We start from the raw sequence: 15330 nt of genomic DNA, 5'->3' as shown, positions 1-15330 counted from the left end.
TTATGAACAAGCTTGGTGATCGCTGTCTGACAGACGGTGTGTTTGTGTCCAAGGATGGTGACTGGACCCCCTGAGAGGACAGGTCCCTATTTAGCAGATCTTACCGATGAGATAAATGGAGACACTGGTGGAGATGACTATGCTGTGGAATTTGTTTCTGGTGGTCCAAAATGTTATGCTTACTGCACATTGGAAAACAAAGCAGAGCTAAAATGAAGAGGAATAACATTAACTTCTCATAGTGCATTCGTTGTCACTCCTGATAATGACTGATCTTGTACACGAATTTGCGAATTCTGACGAGACGCCTCGTAACGTAATGGCAAAATCAAGCACTACAGTAAGGAATAAAAGGGCCTTCGAACTAAACAACATTTGCCAAAAGATTCCAAGTGGTATACACCAAACGGCGGGTGTTTTCTGATCTGAGGACTTTACCTTTCGGTTTTTGAAGTGGCTGTTGGAGAGACTACTGGCTTTGATTTTAGACTACAGCATCCTTTTAGTTTAATTGTGTCAGGTCCTTCAAACAGTGCTAAAACATTACACCAGCAGGTGGCGCTACTAATTTGAGTGAAAATTGGCATATGAATGTGTTCAGGGCAGGACTCTTATTATACATATCAAATTTGGTGCAGATGTAAGCATGTGTACTGAAGTTATAAGAACTTCCTGTTTCATGGCGAATCATGGATTTTTGACGACATGCACCGGGCAAGCTTGTCGACTAGTAATAACCGTTTGAATAACTTTTAATAGTCAATGGGTTTAGAGTGCACAGCGAAAATTTGAAGTTGATCGGACTAAATCCCTAGGAGGAGTTCATTAAAAATCCTATTAAAATTTTATGGTTGAAACTTGTTCATTTATGCTTACTAACGTGTTGTTTGACCTGACATACATTTCTGACTTTTTTTTCAAAAGTAACAAGCTAAGATGCTGTTAGTTAGGAAGTACTCGTATGAAGACATCAGGACTATATTGTGCTCTAAGTGCTATATATGTTAGTTAGCCTATGGGTTGCATTTTCACACATTTGTGTGTGTATTTGCCTTGTAATGCTGTCTGTGCTTGCAATCCACTGTCTGTTAGTGTGTTTGACTGCCCTTACAAAGTGTAATAATAATAATTATAATAATACATTTTATATAGCATTTTATCATGGAAACTCAAAGCGCTTAACAGTGAAGTAGTGGGTGAGGCGTGTAACATGTAAAGGTTGGATCTTTCTAGTGATATTAAACCAGCCCCCAAATGCTTGTGCACAGTTATTTGCTAAAGATGGCACTGAATCTTTTTGAACCTGTGTGTATTTCACCACATAATGCTATGATCACTGTCTCTAAACATTTGACCATCTTAACTTAGTATGACATGTATATACTAAAACCCTGTAACATTGGTGTATTAGTCATGTATTTGATAAAGTTTTGTTGTTGTTTCCATCACGTTCTGTGTGTAGTTTGTGAAAAGAGAAAAGCAAAGCAGTGAAGAGCAAACACCAAGTTCATGAAAGTACTTTCTAAATGCTATTTCCCTAGCAAACAATGGGAGGTCTCTCAACAATACAGTTGATAAAATGCATAATTTCTTTGCATCAGTTTTATTGTCTTATGTGCCTTACCCACAAATCAGAAAACACACACACACTCACAAACACACACACACACAGTTTGCAATTTTGCACAGCCATGTTCTTTTGTGATGAGAAACATGTTTCAGTTGAAATAAACAGTTTTCTACTTTATTACACATTGGTGACTTTATTGTGTTTTGTAGTAAAATAGACCCAATGTCCCCATACGAGGACATAATTTTTTTCAAAAAGTACTTCCTGTTCAAAGTCAATGTTTAGTTGTTTTTTTTTTATACTTATAGGTCATACTTATCCCAAATAGCCAAGATAAATAAAAAATGCACACAGAATCAAAGCTCATTTCTTAGGAGGGTATCTTTGTCAGACTTTAGCTGTTGTTTGATAGCTTTAGCTAGAAGCTGGCTATAATCACCAAGATACATGAGGTGTTTCCCCTGTCAATATGTAGTTGCATTAATTTCTTGTCGCCTACTTATTCTCCAGCCTGTGGGTTGTCTTTGCGGTTAGCGAGACAATCAGCTGATCAGTACGTTAATTGGCAATAAAACCGTAACCTTTGCTCAGAGCAGGAAGCAACAGTCAGCTAAACTTTAAACTTTGGTTTATTATCCAGCGCTGGCTTTGGCTTGTAGTGTAAAATATGTAGTTGGAATAATTTCATGTAGTTACCCTCTCTCCAGCGCTCTGTTTTGGCTTTGTCAGTGACCTTCATGAGACAATCAGCTGATCACTAATTGGCAATAAAACAACAGCTTCCAGCATGGAAGCTCAGATCAGCCAGCTAAACTTTTACTGCGCTGGTAGAAAATATATGTAGTTGGATTGTAATTTCATTCTTCTCCAGCCTCTGTATCTTTTACCTTCCTGAGACAGATGAATATTATTGGCAATAAAACGGTACCAGCAGGGAAGCTCAGATCAGCAGCTATCAAAAAAAAAAATTTTAAAAGCTTCTGTGTAATTTCCCCCTTATAGCCTTTAATATAAAAGAAGGGTAGTGGGTCAATGCATGTGAGAGTTTTTTGCTCCACTCATCCATATAAAAGCAATACACACAAGGCTTATACCATCTGAATAATTTATCAATGTGCGAGAAGACTTCAAGAGTTCTATCCCATTCTCCCAATTGGACAAAGCCAGTGCTGAGTCATGTCTCCCACTCTTTAGATGTGATAAGGTAGCCTTTTTGAATGACAGAATCGTCCCTGCGTGATCTAAAAAAAGATAAAGGATTGTGGGTCGTAGACTTTAAGGTCTGTCTCTACACGGGAGAGCTCTCCAGACACTCAAATCATTACAGACTTTGTTTCTGAAGTAATTCCAGTCTTTGGCTGAAAAACTAATGTACGGTGTGCTTTCATGAAGAAAGATTTCATCAAGGTCTCTTGTATAAAGATGAACTGTTCCTTGCCAAACAAGAGTCCCGACATTCTAAAATCTTCCACAGCCCATTCAAACTGAGGCACCCAAGCCTTTTGGTCCAGAAAACCGGCCAATGTTGTTGGGGCAGTCTTATTTCTAGGAGCCATACTCAATGCAATAGGATCTATGTATAATTATACAGTGTTTTGGAGTCAAAACTCCCGATTGATTACCTGTGATGTCCATGATTGGGATGCAGCAAAGATGGCGCTGTTCTGCATGAAAATAGCTCTGTCCGATGCGGATTCACCCAAAAATCGTAAGCAGTCACCCCATTACACCCACACGCCCACCCACCCACCCACCCACACACACACGCCCACACGCCCACACACACGCCCACACACGCCCACACACGCCCACACACACACACACACACACACACAGCTAAAGCCACTCCCAAACCTCAACATCTGCTTTTGGAGGATAAGATTGGACACCCCGATTTTCAAACCCATCTTGTCTTCACCTTTTGTTGTTTAACCACCATGACCCCAAAGTTTATTTTCCTTCTCATACCTCGTACACGCCTGTTACGCGCACCGTGCATGGTTACATGCATGTGCAATACTAGCTTGTATTTATCACTTATTATTAAGAATGACAGGTACCAGGTCTATATAAATGTCAGCTAATGCTTGACCAGATTTATATTCTCTATAAGCATCAAAAAGGAATAGGCTTAGTACATAAAGTAAAATACAATAACCCCGGTCGCCTCAGCCTTTCTGTATGGAGTTTGCATGTTGTCCCCATGTCTGGGTGGGTTTCCTCTGGGTGCTCCGGTTTCCCCCACCATCAAGAATAGGTTCTTCAGTCAGTGCCATTGACCATACACTGCATTCAATCTGGAGATGGTCCTTGGGCGCTGTACAGTGGCTGGCCACTGCTCCCTTCAGAGATGGGTTAAATGGAGAGAAGGAATTTTGCTACATGTATGTGTATGTGACATAGTATACATACAAGTACCTTTACCTTGTGCGCTTGCCTTGTGGGACATGCGCCAGGAACAACAGGAGCATTCAAGACGAAGGAGAAGATGAATGCAGCGTGCAGTCCAGTTCAATACAGGTAATCATCACACTGCTGGTCATACAGCATGGTGTCCCGGGCCTTTCATGTACCCAATTCTACAGTCTGCAGATTAGTGCACACTCAAGTGGAGAAGATCTCAGCCCTTCGAAAAGAAGGTCATCAGACTGTCCACTGCTAGAGCACTGGGTGAGGTCTGCCAAGAATTTGTGTGGCTTGCCAGCAGCCCACTGTTCTCCAGGCGTGGGCGCTCCATCAATGGCTGCCGTTTTCTTAACTGTGGTCTACAAGAAGATTCTATGGCTTATAAAAAAAAAAGGAATAGATTTTGCCACTTCTTCCATCCTTGACAAATATTACCTTTGTTTACCATTACCTCTGATCTCTCAAACATTGATGCTGCCATCAGTCCATTAAACTTCGATTGTCAAGTATGCACAATCAGGGGTGTTGCTCTAAATTAACTTCATGAAGCAGCTAAACAAAAAGTCCATTCATGCCATGAAAGGTGCTCAAAGAAGGCCTATACTCATGATATTCAGCCTCATATAAGACTAATGAAAGCTGCAGTACCGGAGGCTGCAGTTTCAGGACCCTAGTTCTTTTGCGACAGCGCCATCTAGTGGAGTGGTGGTGGTAATACACAGCAACACGAAGGAGGTTAACCCTATCTGCTAGCACGTCGGCCATGAGGCGCAGGTGTAGGGTTAACCGGTTGACATGCATATAATCAAGAACTTAGGTTTAGGCACACACTCGGTGGTGGTTGTAGTAAGGGTAATTGGCTTCGGGGGGCTGTAAAGAGTAACATAGCTAGCCAGCCAGCCAGCCGTATCAAAATAAACAAGGGTCCTGGAATTGTAGTTCCAGTCCTAGGATTGCGGTCCCGGTACTGCAGCTACATGCTACTCGGTACAGGCCCCAGGTGTGACCTGTATGGAGGACCAAGTCTACCACAATCAGATGAATATATCCATCCATCCATCCATCCATTGTCAAGCGCTTATCCTGCGTACAGGGTCGTGGGGGGCTGGAGTCAATCCCAGCTGACATCGGGCGAAAGGCGGGGTACACCCTGGACAGGTCGCCAGTCCATCGCAGGGCCAAATGAATACAGAAATAAAAAAAAAAGCTTAAATAAAACACACTGATGGTTCACACACTGGTTCTATCACCTTATGCCATATTCTGCTAGCTGACAGTTAACTGTTGTTTCACTAACTCCAAAAAGCCTTGTCCATTTGTGCGTATCCCATATGTTCAAACAACAAGCTATTGCTCAAATTATTAAGAACCAGAGGGTCAACATCTGTGCCTGTGTCGCCAACACTTTCAGTCAGTGTCCACACGATAAAGTAGGAAGTCATGACTTGTTGTATTTTCAAATAGATTAACGCTTCAGTTCATTGATGACGTCACTAAAGAAAGCCATTTCTTTTCTGACTAGGTGGAGCAAGGCTTGTTGATCTATGCATGTAAAGTCGACCTATGCAGTCTGATATTGACTAACCAATAGGTGAAAAGTTGACCCCCTGAGAAAGAGCCCCTCTCATTTGCATAGTAAAAGCAGACATGTACACAAATGTAAAAAAAGGGGAGACCCTTTTTTTACGTTTTGGGAAATAAATAGGGACAGACAAAAATATTAAAACAAATACAGTGAATGAATAAAATTGAAAGATATAAAAAGGAAAATAAATATTATGAAAGGTGAATACATAAAGCAGCAAATTAAAATATTTATGTCACTTTGTATAATTGAATGCATACTTTTTATAGGTATTTCTGGTGCATTTATAAAATATTTATTTATTGAATTGTTTAATTTCTGTATTAATTTTGCTTGTGGAAGACTGTCCTCCATACAAATCCTTCATTACAATTGCAATACCAAGGGTTGGCCAGCAGATGTCACCATGTTACTTGTATCTTATGCTTCACAGTGATCAACAATTTTCAGGACTGTTGCTTTAAAGTGATTCACTCTTTTCAGAAAGCTTTGTTTCCTAATTCAGCAACTAGCCTTTGCCCTGGAAGGAGCTACAAACTAGTTATTTTGTAAGCTTTTTCCACATAAGACATGTGGAAACAGGAAAGCGTTAACAACAATGTGTGCTGCTTCAGTTTCAGGGTCCTGGTATTGCAGATGCTGTGAGGTGGTCACGGAATACTTGAACTGAATTAAGTGTAGCTAATTGTTATTAATAACACCTGTACTTTTCCTTCTATCAACAATAAAAATGTCTGCTGTGAAAAAGGCTTTCTGGCTGGGTCTGGTCTAAACTGAAGCGGACCATGCAACAAGCAAGTGTCTCCAAACAAATGATTCAATGTTAAATCTCTGTCATGCTTTCTGGTTTCCAGGTATAGCTACAATTGAAAAGCATTGATTGTGACAGATTTGTTTAATGCCCATTTTCCAAAAGATTTTGGCTTCTTCTCATATGTTTTGGTTAAGTCCGGTCAGGCTTCCTTAGGACAACCTTTCTCTCATGGCCACATTCGGGGAGGTTGGATCTAGTGTCTTTAGCCTCAAACTTCTTGGTGACATTGTATTTAATGAACGGCATCATGCTTTTATTTCTTTGTGAGGTCTGTAGTATACACAGTAATGGAAAGAAACAGAATGATAACTCTTCTCTATTTAAACAGGTTTACTGATTATATTACACACACACACCTGCCACTCAGCACAGGTGAGTTTAATTGACAGGAAAATCACCCACTTGGAATCCCGTTATTTTGTAAAACCTCTAAAATGTACCAATAACATTGTGCAGTACCATGTAGGATTTATCTGTGGCATAAAATATCTTTGTTTTGTCAGCTTTTTTGTTTTGTTGCACTGCAAACCAAAGAAATGTCAGTTATTTTTTAAATTTCACCAATTTTTTAGAAGGAATGTTTTTTTTAAGCATAAAGGTGCCATTTTATATTCATTTTAGCAAAACTTGACATCAAGCCAGAGGTTAAGCCAAACTAAATATGTCAGATCCTTCTCTTCTGGCTGGTCCTACATTTTAAATTGATTTAAAAACAAGTGCAATAAAATTCCTCTTATTTTTGTTAATCACAGATGCATATATGACAGTAAGGCAGAAGTTAATTATTTAGAAATTATTTAACAATTTGGCAGACATCAAATATGGTTTTGAGTAGGGTGTGTTTTACAAAATGCAATATTACAGGAATATTCATACTAATACAGAAACTGTCTTCTTTTTTTAACTGGATCCGTTTGTGATTGAGAGGCTCCGTCACTGAGTGCGGGCAGTGCGCGCGTGCCCACACACACACAAGCTCCCCGCACCCTTACAGCCTTAATTAAGCTGTTCATAAACCTCACTATTATACATTTCTCCTACTGTTTTAGTAGCGCGATCAAGGGTGCACACTTGGTAGCTCTTTCTCTTTGTTAAACATACATTTAAAAAGACATCAAACACTTACTGTGTCAAGGTGCATTGCAGTTTCGCTCTGTTTCCCCATTTGGCAAAACAGGAGCGTAACATTTCCGTCTTTTAAATAGTATTTTTCTTGCACGCTTTCCTGATCACGTGAACAGCACAATTATGGTTTTTGGTTGAATAATAATTTGTAATGCAAATAACTGTTTCTGGAGGAGGAAATGGATGTGGAGAGGGATATAATTATTGCGGAAAATATGTTTAAGTGTAAACACACACCTTCATTGTGCTGTGCATTTTTTCTTTACTTTTTATGGTGCAAGAACGTGTTACGTTTTATATGCCTGTAGAGTTTGGTTTGCAAGCCAATACTCCTGGTGCCACCTGGGGAGCACAAGCCATTGCCACATCAAATCAGGCTCCGCCCATCGAATCATCGACTATTCTGGATCAGCCCTACTCATTACCATTGAATGTAACATTGCCTAGCACCAGGGCTTTAAAAGTTGCTCTGTGTATCATCAACTTAACATAGCATCACAAGTTATAGCCTATGTTATAGCTATGCTAATAAGGACCTCAGTCTTTTCTACGTTGAGCTGTAAAGGGTTGTTAGCCCACTAGTATGTAATGGCAGTCAGACAATTGTTTTGCACAATCAGTTTCATCAGGCTTACAAGAGACATAAAACTGGATATCATAAGCACAACAGTTATGAGATAATGATTGCTAATGATATGCCCTAAGTAGCAATGTTAGAAGCTCTAGCATCCTCAACCAAATAATTGAATAGGAGCATGTACCTTCTCGCGTCGCCGAAGGTTTTCCCTTCCTCCCTTTTATTCAGTCCCCCCCCCCCCATGTGTAGTACTCTGGACCTGAGAAACTCCGGAACGACCGCACGGTGGCCACGGGCTAGGCACACCGCCCCCCAGCAGGAGAGCTCATTGCGGAAGTGGTAATAGGGGAGCAGCCTGTCATCCACTTTGGCAGGCCAGCCGTCCTGGACGTAGGTACGGAGAGTTGTGAGGACCTCATCAGCAGCTGAGGCCCGGTGCAGCTCTGCCAGAGTGACTACTGAACTGAGCGGCCCGTGCAGGATGTGGACCCAGTCTTCATCGCTCTCTGTGTCTGGTGTCACCCTGCCCGTCTCAGCTCTGACACAGCTCTAGACAGGAGGTCGGCCACCGTGTTGGCCCGCCCAGGCATAAACTCCAGACTGAAGTTGTACTGGTTCAGCCTGTCAGCCCACCTCAGCAGTCTCATGGGCCTGTGTCCCGAGCCTTGAGTCGCCAGCAGTGCCGTCAGCGCTTGGTGGTCTGTGCAGATGGTGAAAGGCCTCGCGTAAAGGTAAACACGCCAGCGCATGCCCACAGGCAAGCCAGGGCTTCCCTCTCCCCCACCGAATACTTCTGCTCTGCTGGAGTAAGTGCCCGTGAGGCGAAAGCCACCGGGCGTTCCACCCCCTCTTGAGTCTGGGAGAGCACAGCGCCCAGCACCACCCCGGAGGTGTCACAGGTGACCATGGTGGGCGCGGTCAAGCAGAAATGGGTCAGTGTGGGTGGGGACGTGAGCTGACGTTTGATGACGTGCACGGCTTTGTGGCAGGCCGGGTTCCAGTCCCACGTAACATCCTTCCTGAGCAGCTGGCGCAGGGGGGCCGTTGAGTCAGAGTAGTGTGGCATGAATCTGAGATAGTAGGCGGCCATCCCCAGGAAGGAAGACATAATCGGGGCGATGCCCTTCTTTGAGAGCCTGAAGCCCAGGAACTTAACCTCCTCAACCCCGAACATGCATTTTTCAGAGTTCAGTGTGACCCCATGCTGTTTCGAAACGCTGGAAGACCTGCTCCAGGCGATCGTCATGCAGTGCGGTGGAGGGCGCATGCACCACCACGTCATCCAGGTAGATGGAGACACCCTGGATACCAGCCAGTATGAGTGACATTATCTTCTGAACAGAAGGGGCTGATGAAAGTCCAAATGCCATGCGTTTAAATCTGAAAACCCCCACGTGCATGACAAATGCTGTAAGGTCCATGCTAGCCAGTGCCAGAAGGACCTGCAGGTAGCCGTTACGTAAGTCCATCTTACTGAAAACAGTGGAGCCATGGAAATGGCTAGTGAGCTCCTCAGCCGTAGGTAGGGGGTACTTATCAGGAATGATGGCTTACATCTGTGAGGTCAGTCCACTCCCCCTTCTCTTGGCTATCATCAGGTTAGACACCCATGGCGAGACGTCGACGGGGTCTATGACGTCCGCTTCCACCAGGCGATGCAGCTCAGCCTCCACCGCGTCACGGAGAGCCAGGGGAATGCGCGGTAGGGGCTGGATCACAGGGCGGACTGACAGATCAACAGTAGCTGGTGTACAAATCCAGTAATGCTGCCCAGCCCGTTGAACAGTTGTGGGTAGCGGTCAGGCCAGAAGGCGGCAACCTGCAGGACATGCAGGCCCCTAGCATCACTCACAGTAAAACCCAGGGCAAGTCTAGGCCCATAATGTTAGCTCCCTTCCGGGTGATGCAGAACTTGGTGGCAGGCGCGCATTGTTGATCATATCTGATGGGCAGGCGGGTCACACCCAGAGTGGAGATGGGGAAATGGCCGTAGCCTAACAGGGGTTTAGCCGCTGCTGCTAGAGGCACGTGACTGAAGAAGCGGTCATATGTGCATTTGTCAGGATTGACATTTTAGCCCCTGTGTCCACGAGGAGTGGAATGAGAGCTGTGCCCACACGGCATGTGCAGAGCTTGAACGAAGGCTGTGAGGTCTGTACCGTGTTTATGGGAACAGCAGCAGTATCATGGCAAGCAGGAGATGAGCGACAGCAGCATGCAAAATGGTTCAACTTGTTGCAGTTACAGCAATGTTTTCCATGGGCAGGACTTGACTGATCCCTAGTTGCATGTTTAGGGGAGCCACAGTTGCTACAGATCTTGTGCCCACTTTCCCTGGGCCACCTGTCCACCCTCTGTACATCCAGACTGTCACTCACCCTGTCAGCCGCCTCTACAGTCTCTGTGTGCTGAACTGAAGGTGGTGATGATGTCACATGCTCGTGCACAGCGCGGCCGAACTTTCGCGCCTCTATTAGGGCTGTTTCCAACTGCTTTCCAATTACTAAAGCGTCCGCTAGTGTCGTGGAATCTGGCTCTAGTAAAAGTCTCTCCCTCAGTTGGTTGCATGACATTTTCTCTATTAACTGGTCGACTATAATTCCATCCTCCAAAGCCCCAAAATCACAAAGTCTAGCCGCTCACGTAATGCTGATACATAATGGGCAACGGTCTCACCCGGGTTTTGGGCCCTCTGATGAAACTCAAAACGGTGCATCCGCCGGCTTCTTCCGGAGCTGAAGTGAGCCTGTAAGGCGGCCGTGGCTGTGACGTACTTATCATCCGATAAGGTGAGTGTGGCGAAGATTCGCTGTCCCTCCTGCCCGAGACAATGGCGCAGGAGCGCGCACTTCCTCGCCTCAACTAGGTCTGAGTGTCCCAAAGTCAGCAAATAATGCTGCACCATGAATGCCTTTGAAGAGAGCCCCTTTGAATTTGTGTGCTGTTATCCTCCCAGTTTGTACAGATGATTCTGTAAAGACTGCAAAGACACCATTCTTGGCAAGAGCTGTACCTCCAAGTGTGGCCATATCGTACAGGTATTAACAATTTTGCCTTTAGAAGTGGCCTGATCTCATGTTTATGTTAAGCATACTGAAGCCTGGAACACTCTGAATGAATCTATTTAGGAAAAAGATAGTGAAAAAGATAAAAAGCAGTCCATTAGATTTTCCTGTATTTATTTGCTGTATGCTGCTAATTTGATGTAATCACTGTAACACTAATTGAAAAGTGATTATATATGGAAATGACAGCCACATATTTAATGCACACAAACTATGCATCCCAAAACTCTGGTTTTGATGTTTCAGAAGATGTATGACAAAGAAATATCCATTTACTATGATGAAATTCAAGTTATGTAACAATCCGTCATGACTTACAGCATTTAGTTATTGTCATTTTAATAGCAACAACAACAAGCCCAGAGGTGATGTAAGTCTACTGTAATGTGTGTCATTAGGTCCTCTACGGTGACCTCCCCAGTGTGTCACTTCTGTGGTGAAGAGGCCTCAGGGAATTGGACTGGCTGCAGCCAGACTTCATACAGTTGTTTACTGTAGGTCCCATTGGCTACCGTCTGTTGGCCTCAATGGATGTGCCATTAACCACATCATTCATAACTCAGTAAAATGAGCCAGAATTTTCAATTTCATATTTATTGTCTGTCTTTATGTGTCAGTTGTGATGAGTAACTGACACTTCTGAAAAGTTAGATGCACAATTTGGTCATCGCAGTCTAAATCTGTATTTATCTTCATTATTCCATAGAGACCAATTAAACAAACTGCACCTCTGTGACCAGCGAACATGGGCATCGATCTAAACAAACATTCAGCAGGTTTTCACTAACAAGTAAAACAACAGGGTCACTAATGTATTTTAGAAAGACCGTGTTAGCTCACAGTTTAGTCTTCCAACCTAAACGACAACATAGGTTGTTTAACGAAATTCCAAATACGACTCGTGAGCGTATCCTACAAAAGTGCTCCTATCTGTGGCTTTTGTCTATGCCTCACAAAACGGCAATTTCAAACTGCAATTCCTGTCCTGGTTTTGGAAATCTGCTGCCACAATAAACAAACATCAGCTGTAATTTTGTGTGGCTAAAACAACGTATATGGTCATTTTTCTGTGGAGGACAAGCTCGGTTTTAGAACACTCACTTCCCAACAAATTCTTTACATTGATCTGCTATGGTTACGGTTTGGTTAGATTTTAGGTTAAAACTGGTTGAGATAATCATGGTCATGATTAAAAGATTCTTGCTGTTAAAATTATGTGAATCAGGGTCTCCCATGTCAAAAGTCACACACTTTGAATGTCACAATCACAATAAGTATCCTTCATCCATACACTGGTAATGTCAGAGACAGACTGATAAAAAGACAAGGCACACTGATGTGCGCTCTGTGTTTGTTGATTAAGATTTATCTGGTTACTAGAGTTGAAGCTGTGGGAGTTGAGGTATAGTGGATGTGGATTCTAATTTGTTCAGTCTGTCGTTACATGCTAGGTAGCTAGCCATAAACATCAGGATCCATCTTGTGGGACCATGAAAATCCATTCTACCTTAAATGGAAATCTTGCCAGTAGAATTGGGGCAGATGCATGAGCAGACCAACAGACTTACTGTAGATCACTATCTAGGGTATGTTTAAATAAAATAGTTACAAACTGCCCTATTTAAAGGCTGTTCCAAATGGCTCAAACTGGCAGGCAGGGAGTAGAGCCTGTTGTCATAGAGAGGGAGACTTTCTGACTGTTTCTCCTCAAATACATACATTGTACTTACGAAAAGTAACAACTATTTGTGTGAATAATGAAAAAAATAGGCCTTAACAGAACAAATTTGCACACATTCTTACCTCCACATACCTAATCCAATTGCATTGCTGAGTGAAGTAACCAGGTTTAACCATTGATTTCAGAAAGTTTCAAAATTTTCAGACAAAAGCAATATTTAGGTCAAAATGAAAATGCCATTTTCTAACTATTTGAAAATGATGCATTTTTAACTTTAACCTATAAAGAGCATGTTGACATGTAAATGTAAATACCATTGTCTGGGGGGGTGCTGTTTTGCTTATTGCATTTGAATAATGTCCACTGTAGAGCAGGTTAAATCTTTGAAAATGAAATGTCAAATACCGCTTTCATTTTCAAATTTAGCATTTTCATTTTGACCTAAATAATATAAATATTGTTTGCACAAATAGAAAATTTGACTGAATTGTTTATATTGCATTTTCAAACAAGGCATAACTTTTATTAAATTAAATGTCAAACAGATTGTACATTTTCATTTTAATATGGTCATAGATTGCCCACAGAAGTATGAAAATAAAAAATTCAATTCAATTATTGCATTTTAATTTTTACTCAAATAACTCAAACATTGTGGAATTACATTTTCAAGTTTACATTATCATCTGAAATAAGTCTCAGAAAATCTTCCATAAATACATCCAACATCTTTTTTAATCTATTGTACTATAGGATTGGAGTCTGAATAATGATTCCTGTGGGACTTAATCCTGTGCAGCAAAATGATGATGATCCAAGTAGAGAGGATGTTGCAAAGAGAAACAGTCAGATGAGAGATGTCATTCTCTGCTACAAAGAAAAAAAAAACACAGCAGAGGGGAGGAAGGACAGAGATAAATAAGCTGTATTACAGAGGGCTATGATCAAAAAGCTGCCAGAGCTCATCAACTTCTCTTCTCTGTGATGATGGAGACTCTGGAAGAAGTTGAACTCTGCTTTCCGCAACTCCTCAATACGTCCTGCAAGAAGCCAAAGCGTTCTCACTTTGAGGTCATAATGTCGTACATTATACTGTCCTCCATCACTGTGCTCAGCACAACTCTGAACCTGCTGGTCATCGTGACCATCTCACACTTCAAGTATGGCAATATACTGGATGGAATTAAAAAAAACAAATGTATAGGTATTTTTTCTAGAAAAAGTCTCATTTTATTTCAGTCAGTGCTTGTGTCCTATAAATATAATGAACAACAAATGTATTTTATGTGTTGCTTGTTTCCCTCTCCAGACAGCTCCACACCCCCACCAACCTCCTCCTTCTCTCTCTGGCTGTCTCAGATTTCTTTGTGGGCCTCCTTGTGTTCTTTCAAATTATGTTCATAGACGGCTGCTGGTACCTTGGTGACCCCATGTGTATCGTGTATCTGTGTCTAGGATGCTTTATTACCGCTTCCTCAGTAGGAAATATGGTGCTGATATGTGCTGACCGCTACGTGGCTATTTGTGATCCTCTGCATTACTCCACCAAAGTCACTCAAAAAAGAGTTAAAGTCTGTGTTTCTCTTTGTTGGATAGGTTCTGTAATCTTTCAAAGTCTGGTACTTAAGAATAACTTTGAAAATACAGGCAGCGCTATTTCTTGCACTGGTGAGTGCGTGGCTCCTGGTAACTACATTACACAACTTGCTGATCTGTTTTTGTCCTTTATCGGTCCTGTTACTGTCATCATAGTTCTGTATATGAGAGTATTTGTGGTGGCTGTGTCTCAGGCTCGTGCCATGCGGTCTCATATTGTAGCTGTCACACTTCAGGGTTCAGTGAAAGTAAATGTTAAGAAATCTGAGATCAAAGCAGCCAGGACTCTTGGTGTTGTTGTAGTTGTTTTTCTAATGTGTGTCTGCCCCTATTACATTGTGGTCTTTACAACCCGGGACGCTTTGCTTGATGGTTCATCAACCTTTATGATATGTATGTTATATTTAAGTGCAAGTATTAACCCTTTGATGTATGTCTTTGTCTACCCCTGGTTCAGAAAATGTCTTAAACTCATTGTTACACTTGAGATACTGCGGCCTGACTCCTGTGAGGCCAACATACTGTAGAGAGAGATGACTAAAAATAGTTTTACTATGAAAAGGAAAATATACTTCAACATATTGTAATGGATAAAAAAGAAAATGTTTGTGTAAAGGGAACATGTGCTTTTCTTTGCATTTACTGCTGCATTGCATGTCATTTAAACATGTGGAAGAATGCATTAAAAGGCAATCTACACAATTGTCTGTTGTATATTGTCACTTTAGTTTTAAATCTAGTATATATATATACACACCGAATGGAATTTTATTCAACATTGTATACATTCAAGTGAGCATTAATCATAACCATATATGTCAGATATGCACTTCTTCCATTTAATTAGGGAAAGAGAAAATGATGGAGTGCTGGTGTTTCTCAGTGGCTTCTTGAGAGAAGTAAAATGCAAA

The 15330-nt window shown here is 42.0% G+C and overlaps 1 protein-coding gene across 1 annotated transcript; it reads left to right on the top strand.

Moving 5' to 3' along the window:
• The first annotated feature begins 13810 nt into the window (after nt 1–13810).
• LOC119903603 (trace amine-associated receptor 8a-like) lies at nt 13811–14946 on the top strand. The gene is made up of 2 exons (XM_038719844.1): nt 13811–13983; nt 14133–14946. The coding sequence occupies exons 1-2, from the start codon at nt 13811–13813 to the stop codon at nt 14944–14946; spliced, it is 987 nt and encodes a 328-aa protein (XP_038575772.1).
• Nucleotides 14947–15330: the final 384 nt, after the last annotated feature.

Source organism: Micropterus salmoides, unplaced genomic scaffold, assembly GCF_014851395.1.
Source record: "Micropterus salmoides isolate LMB-PRFRI ecotype aquatic unplaced genomic scaffold, ASM1485139v1 Ms_hic_scaffold_15, whole genome shotgun sequence".
Lineage (NCBI taxonomy): Eukaryota > Metazoa > Chordata > Actinopteri > Centrarchiformes > Centrarchidae > Micropterus > Micropterus salmoides.
Note: the sequence above shows the minus strand (reverse complement) of the source record. Positions and strands in the feature narration are given on the sequence as shown.

Coding starts and splice junctions, on each gene's coding strand:
- LOC119903603 (XM_038719844.1), top strand. CDS start 13,811: ATGGAGACTCTGGAAGAAGTTGAACTCTGCTTTCCGCAACTCCTCAAT. Junction 13,984..14,132: donor GTGACCATCTCACACTTCAA/GTATGGCAATAT, acceptor TTCCCTCTCCAG/ACAGCTCCACACCCCCACCA.